General features: G+C 38.3%; 1 protein-coding gene across 6 annotated transcripts in view; it reads left to right on the top strand.

Moving 5' to 3' along the window:
* The first annotated feature begins 1,771 nt into the window (after positions 1–1,771).
* abcc3 (ATP-binding cassette, sub-family C (CFTR/MRP), member 3) overlaps positions 1,772–16,025 on the top strand; it is a 45,488-nt gene continuing 31,234 nt past the window's right edge. Inside the window, exons 1-4 of one of the 6 annotated variants that reach the window (XM_077738268.1) lie at positions 1,772–2,184; positions 12,150–12,326; positions 14,563–14,688; positions 15,476–15,613. In XM_077738268.1, coding sequence (XP_077594394.1) covers positions 2,149–2,184; positions 12,150–12,326; positions 14,563–14,688; positions 15,476–15,613 — 477 coding nt within the window. In that variant the 5' untranslated portion in view covers positions 1,772–2,148. Of the gene's footprint in view, positions 2,185–3,794; positions 4,434–12,149; positions 12,327–14,562; positions 14,689–15,475; positions 15,614–16,025 lie in introns of those variants that run through there. The other 5 variants (XM_077738266.1, XR_013329546.1, XM_077738263.1 and 2 more) reach the window with 5 other exon arrangements.

Genomic DNA, 16,025 nt, shown 5'->3' with positions numbered 1-16,025 from the left:
ATACATAGTTTTTGGGTCATTGCTATGCTGTAGGACACTTGGTCTTCTATAATCCTTATAACACGTGATTTATTGGGTGTGTGCGAATGTGTGTGTATGTTAAGATTCTCTCGATTCGTTTGTCCAAATCGTGCAATATAGAGAGTTAAAAAAAAATTCTGGTGGCCAGAAACGACTGTCAGATTCTAATAGACAAGGTGATTGAATTTCTTCACCTTCTCTAAGTGTGTAAATTCAATGTTTTCTTTTTTAAACATCCATTTTTCAAAAGAGAATGTTTAATAGCACAGCAATTTTCTTTTGGTATCCATTAAATTCTAAATCAATGCGCACACAGAATACTAAATATTGGAATTTCGGAAAAAAACAGAGGGCAAGAGGTTGAAGAGGAAGAATCCGGGATGTGTATTGTCTTTTATGATGGTCTTTGCTCTTCCTAGGCACCGGGTCTTTGCCCTTCCTAGGCACCGGGATTTTTAGAGGATGGGGAAGGAAGGTCTTTTCCTGTTGGCTTCTGTGCAGCTTGAGTGCCACACTGACTCTGCATAGTTCAGCATGCTCTCAATGGCTGACTGGTAGAAGGTAGCCAGCAGGTTGCGTTTAGTTCCTCCTTTCTAAGTACTCATACGAAATGTAACCTCTGCTGCACCTTCTTGACGAGAGAGTGTCATTGCTTTGTTAAAAAAAACGGATGACCTTGGACCCACCATTTAAAAAAATGCTAAAAGCCCTGATATTGTTCTTTTCACTTTACACAAATTGGAAGTTGTTTGGTTTCACGGCCTTCAACTTGAGTCAACAAAAATGGCTTTTGTCTTAATATTGTGAGATTGAAATCGTAATATTTTGAGGAAATTATGCAATCTTAAACCATTTGTAATATTAGAGAGAGGGAGACAGAAAGAGAGACACATAGAGAGAGAGAGAGAGACAGAGACACAGAGAGAGAGAGAGAGAGAGAGAGATAGAGAGAGAAAGAGATACATAGAGAGAGACAGAGAGATAGAGAGAGAAAGTGACACAGAGATAGAGAAAGTGACACAGAGATAGAGAAAGTGACACAGAAAGATAGAGAAAGGGACACAGAGAGAGATAGAGAGAGAACGAGAGCGAGAGAGAGAGAGAGAGGGGGGGGGGGTGAGAGAGTGATTGAGAGAGAGAGAGACAGAATGGCTTTTGTCTTAATATTGTGAGATTGAAATCGTAATATTTTGAGGAAAATATGCAATCTTAAACCATTTGTAATATTAGAGAGAGGGAGGCAGAAAGAGAGACAGAGAGAAAGAGACACACAGAGAGAGACAGAGATAGAGAGAGAAAGAGACGCAGAGAGAGACAGAGAGATAGAGAGAAAGTGACACAGAGAGAGAGAGAAAGTGACACAGAAAGAGAGAGAAAGGGACACATAGAGAGAAAGAGACAGAGAGAGAAAGAGACAGATAGAGAGAGAACGAGAGAGAGAGAGAGAGAGAGAGAGAGAGAGAGAGAGGGGGGGGGGGGGTGAGAAAGAGAGAGGGGGGGGAGAGACACAGAGAGAGGGAGAGAGAAAGAGACACAGAGAGAGGGAGAGAGAAAGAGACACAGAGAGAGGGAGAGAGAGAAAGAGACACAGAGAGAGGGAGAGAGAGAAAGACACACAGAGAGAGGGAGAGAGAGAAAGAGACACAGAGAGAGGGAGAGAGAGAAAGAGACACAGAGAGAGGGAGAGAGAGAAAGAGACACAGAGAGAGGGAGAGAGAGACAGAGAGATATATAGAGAGAAAGAGACACAGAGAGAGGGAGAGAGAGACAGAGAGATATATAGAGAAAAAGAGACACAGAGAGATAGATAGAGGGGGGGGCGCTTTTCGAAGGCTTGGCCAAACTAAGTTGACGCCCTTTTTATGGTATTAAATGTTCACTCCCTTTCAATGACTTCCACATGCCCAACTCGATATAACACTACTACTTGACGTCTTCGCTGCTGGTCAAAGCGGAAGGAGTTCTGTTTCCTGCCTCTCTTCGGTCGGCTACCTGTCGGCCTGTCGAACATGTGACGGTCGAACCAGCGTCCTTTCACGAAAGGGGATAGAAAAGCTGCCTGCCCAGAACAGCTGCCTCGTCGGGAGGAGGAGGGGAAAGAATTCTCCGGTGGTCGTACCGGCGGAGATGGAGCGGCTGTGCGGAGCAGAGCTCCCATTTTGGGTAAGTCAGCGTCACAGCGAATCGCTATAATTCATTTGGTTTTGTTTTCGTCCGCATTTCACTGTCTTCTCATGCAATGGGATTCACAAGCTTTTCTTCGTTTCCTTTCTGGCAGCCATTCAGATCAGGAACGACCAGAGCTAACTTTACTCTGCTCTATCTCGATAAGCTTTCGCAGTCAGAATGAATGGCATGTTATGGTTTTGCCCCCCAAATGCAGTTCACCACACTGTGCTTTTATCCTTTAACTATTATCGTCCTGAGTCTATGTTGTCCCATTTTGCATACTTTTGATGTATTCCTGTATATTTGGGCTGATTTGGTCCCTTCTCTCCGGAAAACATGACCTACCTCCAATACATTATAATTTATTTTGGAGCAGCGATTCAAAAGTTGTACCTAAAGATCTTTAACCCTTTAAAAGACAAGTATTTCAAATAAATAAAAACATGATATGATGGATTTTATTATTGTTTGAATTGTTATTAATTATTGTAATGGTAATATGATATTTATTACACGTCTGCATTTATTAATTACATCAGAAAATGAGATTACATGAGAAGTTGTATAAACATTGCATTAATATATATATATATATATATATATATATATATATATATATATATATATATATATATATATATATATATATATATATATATATATATATATATATATATATATATATATATATATATATATATATATATATATATATATATATATATATATATATATATATACATATACATATACATATACATATACATATACATATACATATACATATACATATACATATACATATACATATACATATACATATACATATACATATACATATACATATACATATACATATACATATACATATACATATACATATACATATACATATACATATACATATACATATACATATACATATACATATACATATACATATACATATACATATACATATACATATACATATACATATATATATATATATATATATATATATATATATATATATATATATTGCAATGTTTACACAACTTATCATGTAATCTCATTTTCTGAACCGCCTTATCCTCGTTAGGGTCGCGGGGGGTGCTGGAGCCTATCCCAGCTGACTCTGGGCCAGAGGCGGTGGTCACCCTGAATCGGTGGCCAGCCAATTGCAGGGCACAAGGAGACAGACAATCATTCGCTCTCACACTCATAGCTATGGCTCAGGAGCCATATGTGGCTCTTTTGATGGGTGCATATGGCTCTCCGCTGGCCTGTGCGGTAAAATATGGGAACCGTTGGTTAGAGACCCAAGTCCTGAACGCATTGTGGCGCCGATATTAATCTCTAGCGCCTTTTTAATCATATTTTTTGTTCATGAGACTCTTCTGCGTGATACTCATTGATTAGCAACAGTGAAAAAATGTTCACAAGAGAATTCTGACTTTTTTTTACTTTCAAAGAGGTGAAATTATTAATAAACTGACACATTTTCATGTATGGAGCCTATCCCAGGTGACTTCGGGACAGAGGCAGGGGACACCCTTTATCTGTGGTCAGCCGATCGCCGGGAACAAGAAGACAGACAACCATTCGCTCTCACACTCATAGCTAGGGGCAATCTAAAATTTTCAACCAACCAGCCTACCATGCATGTTTTTGGAATGTGGGAGGAAACCGGAGTACCCAGAGGAAACCCACGCAGTTCCGGAGAGAACATGCAATCTCCACACAGGTGGACGTGACCTGGATTTGAATCCACCTCTTGCCACCACCGGCCGTCCTTCATAAGCCTTAAATATATTAATTTAATTTTGCAATTATAATTGAAACTCTCTTCTTCTATTTCTTGCAATATATTAATTGGATTGCAGTAGCAACAGGGTGATTAGACAGAACAGCCAAGCAAAAGTACAAAGCAAATCAAAGTAAATGGAATCATCAAAACATTAAGACATCCATGCAGCAAAAACACAAAACAAGCAAGAGTGGACAGTGCTACCGCGGCCGCCGGCTGCCGCTTAAACAGCACCATTTTGGTTACTGTAGCTAAATCGGACTCAAAAAGACGTTGTAAAGTTGGACAAAAACTGGAACCACACACAGGAAGTCTTCCAGAAGATGGGGAACTTCTGCAGACTGTGACCAATGTGGAGAATGTGCAGAGGCGCTCTTCTAAGCTTATCCGCACAGTTCCTCAGTAGTCTGAAGCTGAAGAAAACAGCAGCAGGGCAGAACTCCTCGACTTGCTGGTAAGCGCCGACAGCTCTTCCATCCTATCCGAATGGTTGGTCAGAAGCATTGCCTCTTCTCATGGCACTTTTGTCCAACTCTGAAACTCCGGCGGCAATGACTATGCACGTCATCATCATCATCATACATATATATATATATATATATATATATATATATATATATATATATATATATATATATATATATATATATATATATATATATATATATATATATATATATATATATATATATATATATATATATATATATATATATATATATATATATATATATATATATATATATATATATATATATATATATATATATATATATATATATATATATATATATATATATATATATATATATATATATATATATATATATATATATATATATATATATATATATATATATATATATATATATGTGTATATATATATATATATATATATATATATATATATATATATATATATATATATATATATATATATATATATATATATATATATATATATATATATATGTATGTATATATATATATATATATATATATATATATATATATATATATATATATATATATATATATATATATATATATATATATATATATATGTGTGTGTGTGTGTGTGTGTGTGTGTGAGTGTATATACCTTATATATGTATGTATATGTATATGTATGATGAAGATGACGTCTATCATCAATCAACTTAAGTGCTAATTATAATTGCATAATGAAATTAATAGATTCAGTTTTTGTAAACACTACATTAATTTATAAATATATTTACAATAAATATATTAACATTTCAATCATTAATAACAATGCAAATAATAATGTAATCGTTCATATTATCTATTATTCTACTTGGAACACTTTAAAGGGTTGAAGGAATTAGTGTCAACTGTTGAATAGTTGCTAAAAAATAAATAACAATAAATGCTAATAACTTGTGATAGTAACTGAGTCAGACCACCAAAAGTGAAATTCCACCAATGTGTAATGTTTTTGAATGATCTGAAAATGAAAATACTAAAACATAAAATTTCTGAGTATATTTACAAAATAAAAGGCCAAAAGAATGCTTGGTCGCATCATGAAATTTTGATCGTATCTCGGGCGAATTATATGATCAAAATTTTCGTCGTAAGACCAGAATGTTGTATGGCGAGCGGTCGTATGACGAGTTTCGAGTCATACCTACAAATGCATTTTTTATATGGATGAATTTTTATATGCAAATGAGTTCCTGGAGATAAGAATTATATCCAAATTACGAACCCCCCCAAAAACTACATGTATTCTGTTTCCGCTGTTTTATTTTGAAGATATTCTCGCGGATGCATTGATTCTCGCTTTAGAAGCTCACTCTACCATATACTGGTACATATATAACCCTCTATTTTCTTTTACCCATAATCTGCTTAAACTTATTTATGCTTGGGGACGCTGTGGCTGAGTGCCACGACCTGAAAAGGAGCCTTCGGTGGGCGAAATTGTGTCGCTGGGGTGGGCATTGGGCCGTGTGGTCAGTAATAAGGACGTTGACAAATTTGTTGGTCGATGTGCACCAAAAACGGAGCATGAGTAAATGCAATGCTCGGCAATACATGAGGAATTTAACCAAAACGCAGCCGTGGAGGAAGTAGCCATCATCGCAAAGGCATAGATCAGAAAAAAACTGGGGAAAAACGAGCTTTCCGACTGGAAAAAACAACCTGAAAAGTGTTCACGATTCGTGCCCACCTTGACGACTGTCTTGTTCATTTTAGAAAAAATATTAAAATTCCCCAAAGACAATTGTCTTTGTAGTTTTTTCCCCCAAAATGTTCACCATCCAAGACTTGAGAAGCAGGTAAAAACCAGTAGAGACCTTTAAAATGGGTGTAAAATTAAGTTTCAAACAAAATATCAATACGGTAATGTTTGTTGTTGATCAATGTTGTTGTTTGAATTCTTAATGCTGTGTTCATTAAATGTGTGTTCATGTTTGTGTGCTATCTCTATGTTGCATCCCGGTAGCTTTCTCTTTTTCCCATTTGTTTCAGTATGGGTAGATTTTGTGTGTGTGTACCATAGACCAGTTATTTTCAAAGCCAATAAACAATAGACCATCTACATATGTCTGCATTCCAGAATGACAATTGCCCCAGAATCTGAATTTGAGCACAGTTAATGATGTCGGTTTGTTTTGTGCTAAGGTATATTTTTCCGATTATTTTGACCACATTTACAACTGTACAATTTTAGAGGCATTTAAATTGGGTTCTGGCAGCAGAGTGATTTGTTGATAGTATGTTTGCCACATAGTTCTGGTTTCTGGGTTTGAATCTTTGCTCTTGCTGGCCTCTGTGTAGTTTGAATGTGTGTGCAGGGCAAATATGTGCCCTTTCTGTGGTTCCTCGAGCTTCCTTTTACATTCCAAAAAGATGCCTGGTAGGATCATTGAGGGCTATTAATTACTATAGCAGCGATTACGAATGATTGTATGTGAAACTACCATGTCAGCACATCCCAATAAATGTTAAGCCTGATTAAAGGTCTTGCGGTCGATCGTTAAAATATCGGCCTTGACACCTGCGTAATGTGTATCTCATGCAATTATTGCACCCAGAGACTTGGTGAACACTATACCACAACGGACACACTTCCTGGTTGTGCTTACGTTACGTCCTTTTTGAAACAAAAATATTGTATATATGTGATTAGGAAATAAAACATGTATTTCTTGTTCGAAAGTGACAACTATTGCAGTAATATGAACCATTGAAAAAAATCGAGGCCACAACATTTTAAATTTCTGATGAGAAAATCGTAACTTCTGTCATTAAAAAGCATCAGGTTCTCATCAAGATAGACTTATTTCTTCAAGTTGAATCATTTGATATTTTGCATTTACAAAGACATTAACTTCCTAATGATATTGACCCTAAAAATGTTCTTTTGATTCATCCAGTATCTAAGAAATACCATGTAGGATGATTTTTCTCAAGATTTTTCTTTCAATGTAACACATTTGTACTCCCTTTTAAAAACAAGAATATGGAGGTGAAATTGAATCTGGGAGCGGCTTATACGTGAGAAATTGTTAAATTCAACTATTTTAAGGAAATTTTAAGGGTGCGTCTTATATGCAGGGGGGATTATATACACGAGTAAATACGGTATATTTATTTCTTTGACAAAAATGTCCTGTTACAAACTAGAGTAAAAAGTATCAGTTTTTGGGTTGACTTCAACTGACTTAAGGCAGGGGTGGGTAAACTATTTGACAAAGGGCCGCAATGGGTGCAAGTTTTCATTCCAATCCATAAAGAGGACATCTTTTCACCAATCTGGTGTCCTATAAGTGCAATCAGTGGATTGCAGTCTGTGGCTTCTTGTTTTCTGCAGAAATCTCATCGGTTTAAGTGTTTGTGCTGGATCGGTTGGAACAAAAACTTGCTCCCACAGCGGCCCTTCAGGACTGATTTGCCTACACCGGTGCTCGGACGTTTGGTTGTTGGTCTTTTGGTCGCCGGTCTTCTGGTCGCCGGTCTTCTGGTCGCCGGTCTTCTGGTCGCCGGTCTTCTGGTCGCCGGTCTTCTGGTCGCCGGTCTTCTGGTCGCCGGTCTTCTGGTCGCCGGTCTTCTGGTCGCCGGTCTTTTGGTCTCCGGTCTTTTGTTCGCCGGTCTTTTGGTCGCCGGTCTTTTGGTCGCCGGTCTTTTGGTCGCCGGTCTTTTGGTCGCCACTTTTTTGGTCGCCGGTCTTTTGGTCGCCGCTCTGTGGTCCCCATTGGTTGCCGTTGGGGTTAGGGTTATGGTTGTAAAATGTACTTATATATTGAACCCTTACCTTAACCCTAACTCTAACTCTAACGGTGACCAAAAGACCAGCGACCAACGGGGACCAAAAGACCGGCGACCAAAAGACCGGCGACCAAAAGACCGGCGACCAAAAGACCGGCGACCAAAAGACCGGCGACCAAAAGACCGGCGACCAAAAGACCGGCGACCAAAAGACCGGCGACCAAAAGACCGGCGACCAAAAGACCGGCGACCAAAAGACCGGTGACCAAAAGACCGGCGACCAAAAGACCGGCGACCAAAAGACCGGCGACCAAAAGACCGGCGACCAAAAGACCGGCAAGCAAAAGATCGGCAACCAAAAGACCAGCGACCAAACGTCCGGTCACGGCCCACACCTGACCTACGGTCTGAGTAACCCTAAAACTATATTTGGCGACGAGCAATGTGTTTTTGTGTGACAGTTTAAATTTGATCTGTAGACTTCATACCTTTGCCAATGTACGTCCGTATTTCTCTTGTTTCTTAGTTCTTTTTATGGGATTTAACTTTGTTTACACAGTAATTGCTATTTTTTTGGCTAAAGCTAAAAAAAACAGTTTTCTTCTTTGGGGCCATAATGTGAAATATATAGGGTGAAAATGGCAAAAAACGCTTCCTGTGCTTTGGCGTATGAATGTGTGCATGTAAACACGTCAAGCCCATTGTGACCACTGTCTGTGAAAGTTGCTATTTAAAATGAGTTTGCTTGCCTGATTAAAATATTACCTAAATTTGTAACCATGGTGAAGAAAATAAGTGATTGATTATTTCCTCATAAATAATCACCAAGGCAAACTGACAACTGTATATCATGCTAGTATTAATTACTATATTATGACATGATTCCAACCGTCTGTATCAACCTGTCACGCATATGTGCAGCAGTTGGGAGTACAGAAGAATTCTAACCTCATACATACCATTCGTATGAGTTGCAAGGATATTTAGAGTATGACAAAAAGTTAAAATACTATGACTCCGATTCGAATAAGCCAAACTAGCTATGAGCCCAATGATTAAGACCAGCATTTTTTTGTATTTTTCTTCTTGGGCATGTATTCCTCTCAGGAACAGTCCATTCTTTAAGCCATAAAACATAGTTTTATTCAGCCCTTACTGGAAGCAAGGTGATCCTAAACAAATCAATGCTGATCAGCTTATGGTACAACTTTGTCTTTGTTCAGAGTGTTTGTAAAAGGTGTTGTACCTGCCCTACCCAAACTTTATATGAGTAGCTTTGTTAAATAGGAATTTGTGTAATGTGGCAGAGTTAGGGCTTATTTCCCTGTAGTATCATGTGTTTAATGCAGAATTGAAACAGAAAGGGAAGAACTGAAATAAAGAACCTAGAATAAACTCCAAGGGATGTTTGGTGGGAAATGCTTGCCTGTGACTTGCTTTTTTTTAATTCTGGCAAATTGGATATTTTAAAGATCTTTATATCTTAGTGCTGGGCAATCTTAATATTTTTATTTTCCCTCAGTGTTGATATTCAATATAATCATCAAATTAATGTTAAGAAATCAGTAAAACTGAAAGTAACTAGATTGGTCCAGCATACATGAGAAAAAAAATATGAATGAGAAATTTCATTAACTCATTCATTTTCTTGTTTAAAACCGAACATTTGCATACTGTGGTTTACTTGGGGTAGGTGTTACAACACTTTTACATGATGCCAAAGTAAATGAACATTATGAACTGTTGAGCCATATGCTCATAATTAACATTGTTGCATGTTCCCTACCACTGTCTCCCTGCAGTTTTTGCAAGTATATGCCCTTCATATGAAACTGGATTCACGCAAGAACTTTTTACTATAACCGGGAACATATGGGGAATTTCTGCAATCTTTTCTGTCTCGCAACTTGCATTGCTTGTTTAACTCAATTATAAATATAAACTCCAATCCTAAGCAACAGCTGTGTATAAATAACATTTTTAGAGGCAATATCTCAGATCAACAGGATTTACTCATGACATTTCAATACAGATGAAAGTAGATTGAAAGCATCAGCAACTTTACAGTATCATTATTGGTATCTTATCAGTCCACAGTTTTCTCGGTTATTAACAACTGTGAAATGATTCTCTAAGTGAAACTAAAAGTGTAATAATGTTTTCAAAAAAGCCTAAAAATGGATTCAAGGTGTGATATGGGGTTGGGGTTAAGGTTAGGATTTAATATCTAAGTACATTTGACAACCATAACCCTTACGGCGACCAAAAGACCTGTGACCAACGGGACCAAAAGACCGGCGACCAAAAGACCGGCGACCAAAAGACCGGCGACCAAAAGACCGGCGGCCAAATGTCCGAGCACCAATGTTTTGTGTAGTTTTTTATTTATTTTTTCACAAAAAGAGGAACCAGAAACATTCACACTGCCCACCAGCTGGTGTAATTATCTGTCACTCTATACATGCCTCAGTTGATGGGAGTGGTGATATATAGAAAATGGCTGGAAGCCACCAGCTGTGTTTATCTTAGTTCTTCTATCTGAGGGTAGGCCTGGCCGGGTGTTTGTAGGACACCATGATAATCACCACACATCTCTCCATGATTCATAGTGAGTTTACTTTTACCTACGTTACTTGGCTCACCTTCTTGATGTTATTCATCCACATGAACAATATGGGTCTTTCAAAATGTGTTTAATAACGCAAGACAAAAAATGTAATGACCGGTCTACAAAAATAACAATTTTCCTCTTTATGGTTTATGTTATGATACCAATAAACTAATGTGGAATATCTAAGAATGAACCTTAGCCATTTTTTTAACCGTACCTTTACGATTCTGATATTTACAGTTTTTGCATTTGATTTACACTAGGACTTGAACCAAAAAACAAACTCCAAAACAAAGTCCTAACCCTAACCTTAACACATCCAACCCCCAACTTAATAACAGTCTTATGAACTGTTGTTTTAAGTAAATTGTATGTAGTGCTTAACATATTAAATAAACAACTACCAGTTGGCATACCATCCCTTCTAGTTCGCATGTCAATCGGTAGAGTTAATAGCAGTCAACGGAATATAAATACTCTCCCCTCATCTCATCTCGTTATTTGAACTGCTTTATCTTCATTAGGGTCTTGGGGCTGCTGGAGCCTATCCCAGCTGACTCCGCTGACCCCAAATCGGTGGCCAGCCAATTGCAGCGCACATGAAGACGGACAACCATCCACACTCACACCCATAACTATAGGCAATTTAGAGTGTCCTATCAGCCAAATATGCATGTGTTTTCAATGTGGGAGGAAACTGGAGTATCCAGAGGAAACCCACGTAGGCCCGGGGAGAACATGCAAACTCCACACAGCTGTACATGACCTGGATTAGAAATGTAAATCCTATACACTGTAAATATATATACTCTATGGATTTTCCAAATTACTTTTTTTAAAGGGGAAAAATAGCAAACCACATTAAGAGTAGGAAGAAGAAACTGGAGGTACTTAGATTCCTGCATTCAGAAAAGCCTTGCTAGAATTTTGCAACACATTCAAAATAAGATTCCTAAAAAGCTAATAAATTTTTTTTTGAACAAGCATTCTTTAACATAACTTAACTCTTTTTGAGTGTGGCCCAGTGACCGAGTAGGTAGCGCATTGGCCTCACAGTTTTCCGATCGAGGGTTTAATCCCAGGTGCGCACCTTCCTATGTGGAGTTTCCATGTTCTCTCCGGGCTTGCGTGGGTTTTCTCCTGGTACTCCGGTTTCCTCTCACATCTCAAAAGTAACAAATTGCTCTTTGGTATGAGTGTGAGCGCGAATGATTGTCCGTCTCCTTATTCCCTGCGATTGGCTTGTGGATTGTGGGATATAATATAATTATGTTGAATAAGTGGCCTCTGAGCTCATGTTGTGTTTCTCTTTTTCTCCAGGTTGCCAATCAAACACTACACTCAGATCAGCCCGACCTCCCACTGTGTTTCCAGCTCACTGTACTGTCATGGCTGCCATGCATCTATCTGTGGGCTGTCTCCCCTATCTACCTTTTTTACCTAAAGAAGAACAACAAAGGCTACATTATGATGTCCATCATGAACCGATTCAAAACGGTAAAAAAAAGGCTACAAATTTGGTCAAATCATTTCTCACCTATTGTATTTTAACCACATTACATCTCAAAGGTTGTGTGGGAAGACTCTCATAGTAGTTTCTCTTTCGGAAAACAATACGATGCTATCTGCGGCCTTAATTGTGGAAACATGATCTTGCTTGATGCTCGCAATACAGACATTGATTGTCTTGAAAGGATCAGCTACAAGGAACACTGTCAAACTTCATCTTTACATTACTTTAATCTGCTACAACAAGGGTGCAAAACTCCGATCCTCAAGGGTCCCCTATCCAGTATGTTTTCCATGTCTCCCTCCACCAAAATACCCGAACCAAATAATCAGGATTGTTATAAAGCTTGTGGACAGCTTGCTGAGGTGTTGATCATTTTATAGAAAAATGCAATCCATCTGATTTTATAATTGAACAACTATAAAAACAAAATGAAACGACACAACTTGTTGGTTGTTTGCCATTATTTACTACTCCTACTATAGGTAATTTAGAACAGTGTTTCCCAACGTTTTTTGAGATGCGGTGCACTTTTTGCAAATTTCAAGGGACACCGCCATCGGAAAATCTTTTAATTTAAAACTATGTTGCCTATATTAACAATAATCATTCTCATCAAAGTTTTATCAGCAGGAATCCCATAAACCTCCAAAATATTCCAAAATCTAATTTTTCACACTCACTTAATGTTACCAAAAGTCGATGTCTGCGGACCCTGAACAATTTCCGGTCCGAGTGATGCAAGTATAAGTAATGTCATATTTATACTCGCATCATTTTATGACTTTTCTCCAAATATTACATAAATCTCCTTATATTACGCAAAAAAATGTGCTCATACAGAGTTTATGCCGCCAAATGTTGATGCCCTAGAAACTAAAAAACCTTCGGTTTATGTTAGAGAAAAAAAGCAACAACATGACTATTTCACAATAGTATAACCTATCATTTGACGTTCATCATATTTGGATTTTAACTTTGTAATACAGTGTTCCCCCGCTACTTCGCGGTTCAGCTACCGCGGACTCAGAGCTTCGCGGATTCTTTTTGAAAAAAAAATACAAATATTACATTGAAACAACATATTTTACAGTTTTTTTTTGTTATAACATGAATTTCACTCTCTCTACCCGTATTCTATATGGTGTACTGTATACAGGGGGGTAAAATTTGTTTTTTTTAATTAAATTTTTAAAAAAAAAAAAAATTGGAATTAAATTCAAATTAAGCATTTTTTAAGGGGAATCCCTACTTCGCGGAAATTCACTTATCGCGGGTGGTCCCCATTAACCGAGATAACCGTGGGAACACTAGTTAATTTTAATCTCCTTATATTCATAGTCACTTTTCTCTCTGACTATTACATTGTATGGCTTCTTGCAATTTCCCCCGGGACACCTGCCCATTGCTCACGGCACACCTGTGTGCGCGGCACAGTGGTTGGGAAACACTGATTTAGAAGGGACTCACTTTAGAGCAGTGATTTTCAAACTTTTTTGGCCACCGCCCCCTTCACCGCCGGGCCAAAATGCCAACGCCCCCTTCACCGCCGGGCCAAAATGCCAACGCCCCCCTCTTTACCCCTTTCCAACGAACGAAGCTTAAATAAATAGAAGACAGGCGCCTCAGATATTATTCGCTAATTTCGTTTCTTTTAATAGACCAATGCGCAGTTCACCTCGAATCATAAAAATTGATAGCTGATGCATTAAGCCGGTCGCTGTGCGCATACGTCTGTGGTTAAGCGTTGCCGGCGCGCTATTGTGTGCTCCTCTGCGGCTGACTGGATGGTGGTGGTTTCCCCAGTCGCCTGCATCGACGATAAACTCGCGACAATTAGTGATATACGGTATATGCGCGCTGCTCGTGAGCGCTCGAGCAGACAACGTTTCTTGTTTCAATAAAGCTTGTTTTTTGTCGACTTTTTATTACAGACAATCAATTTTTCCGGTCTTTCTACAAACACCAACGTCACATTTTACTGTAATTGCTCCATCGCCCCCTTCACTATTTCAACGCCCCCCATTCGCCTGTTTATTCGTCAGCGCCCCCCTGAAAGTTCACACCGCCCCCCGGGGGGCGGTACCGCCCACTTTGAAAACCACTGCTTTAGAGTGACACTATAATGCAAAAGAAAATACAGTATATCTTTATGCTGTAATAGTAGAATGTGTTTATGTCATATGCAATAGCTTATATTTTTCTCCTTTGATGTTATTTTAGGTATTTGGCTTGCTCTTATGGCTCATTTGTTGGACTGATCTCTTCTACACATTTCATGAAACGCAGCAAGGACTCAGTCAGCCTCCTATTTTCTTTATTACTCCACTCATTGTCGGCATGACTATGGTAAGAAAACTTTATGATCTGCTTAACATTGATGCATACGTGTCGTTGACATGTAAAGATTTCAGACATACATTGCTAACCAAGCCTATTTTGTAATTATACTTATTTATAACTCACAATTTTAAAGGATCCATGAAGACTCACTTGCTGTGGAACACATTATTTCTATTGCAAGTTAAGTCCCCACAGCTTTTAACTTACCAGTTATGGAAAAAACATAACCTTGATAACTGAGATTTCTTGACTTTATCATTAATTCGTTTTTGGTTGTTGTCATTATTTCTATTTATAACTCACAATTTTAAAGGATCCATGAAGACTCACTTGCTGTGGAACACATTATTTCTCTTGCAAGTTAAGTCCCCACAGCTTTTAACTAACCAGTTATGGAAAAACATAACCTTGATAACTGAGATTTCTTGACTTTATCATTAATTCGTTTTTGGTTGTTGTCATTATTTTTTCTCAAATGTGTGCCAGTGTTTTCTAAGATCAGAGATTTTGAATAAAAACATACACAGTTTAAAAAATCCCAATCAGAGTGTTTACCCAAGACGACCTCTTCTTTGGCTGTCATAGTAACAGACAAAGAAATGGAATGAGAAACATGCTCTACTGCGCATCTGACGCAGTCAGAGAGTACAACACGAGAGTAGTCAGCAGTCAGACCTCAGTTTACCTTACATGCCCTTGATGTTCTGTCTCATCTAATCTCAGTTGGTCTCGTCCCTTCCCCCTTCCCTAATTCCATCTGTCACCTACATTATGTTCTTGCTTTCTCATTCAGCTACTGGCCACATTTTTGATCCAGTTTGAGCGATTACGAGGGGTTCAGTCCTCAGGGGTTCTCTTCATATTCTGGTTCCTGTCTGTGCTGTGCGCCATTGTGCCTTTCCGCTCTAAGATTCTGCTGGCATCCAGCCAGGTAAGAATATGCCTTAAACTATTAAACTGGTTTTACTCCTTCATTTGATGAAAAAAATATTACAGGGCCCAGCGGTCGAGTGGTCAGTGTGTTGGCTTCAGTTCTGGGGTTGAGGGTTCAATCCCAAATTTGTCCTCACTGTGTGAACTTTGCACGGTTTCCCTGTGCTTGCGTGGGGTTTCTCCAGGTACTCTGGTTTCCTCCCACAGCCCCAAAACATGCAGGGGAAATTGGTTTAAATTTTCCTTCCGTTTGAGTGTAAGCGTGAATGGTTGTCCGTCTCCTAATGCCCTTTCGGGGTGGCCGTAGTTGGTTAGGATAGGCTCCAGGACCCCCTGCGATCCTTCTAAGGATAAGCAGTTAAGAAAATAATGAATGAACATTACAGCAAAAAAAAAAAACGAGTTAAACA

This window comes from Stigmatopora nigra, chromosome 18 (assembly GCF_051989575.1).
Source record: "Stigmatopora nigra isolate UIUO_SnigA chromosome 18, RoL_Snig_1.1, whole genome shotgun sequence".
Taxonomy (NCBI): Eukaryota; Metazoa; Chordata; class Actinopteri; order Syngnathiformes; family Syngnathidae; genus Stigmatopora; species Stigmatopora nigra.
The sequence above is the reverse complement of the archived record's forward strand: the minus strand, read 5'-3'. Positions and strand labels throughout refer to the sequence as shown.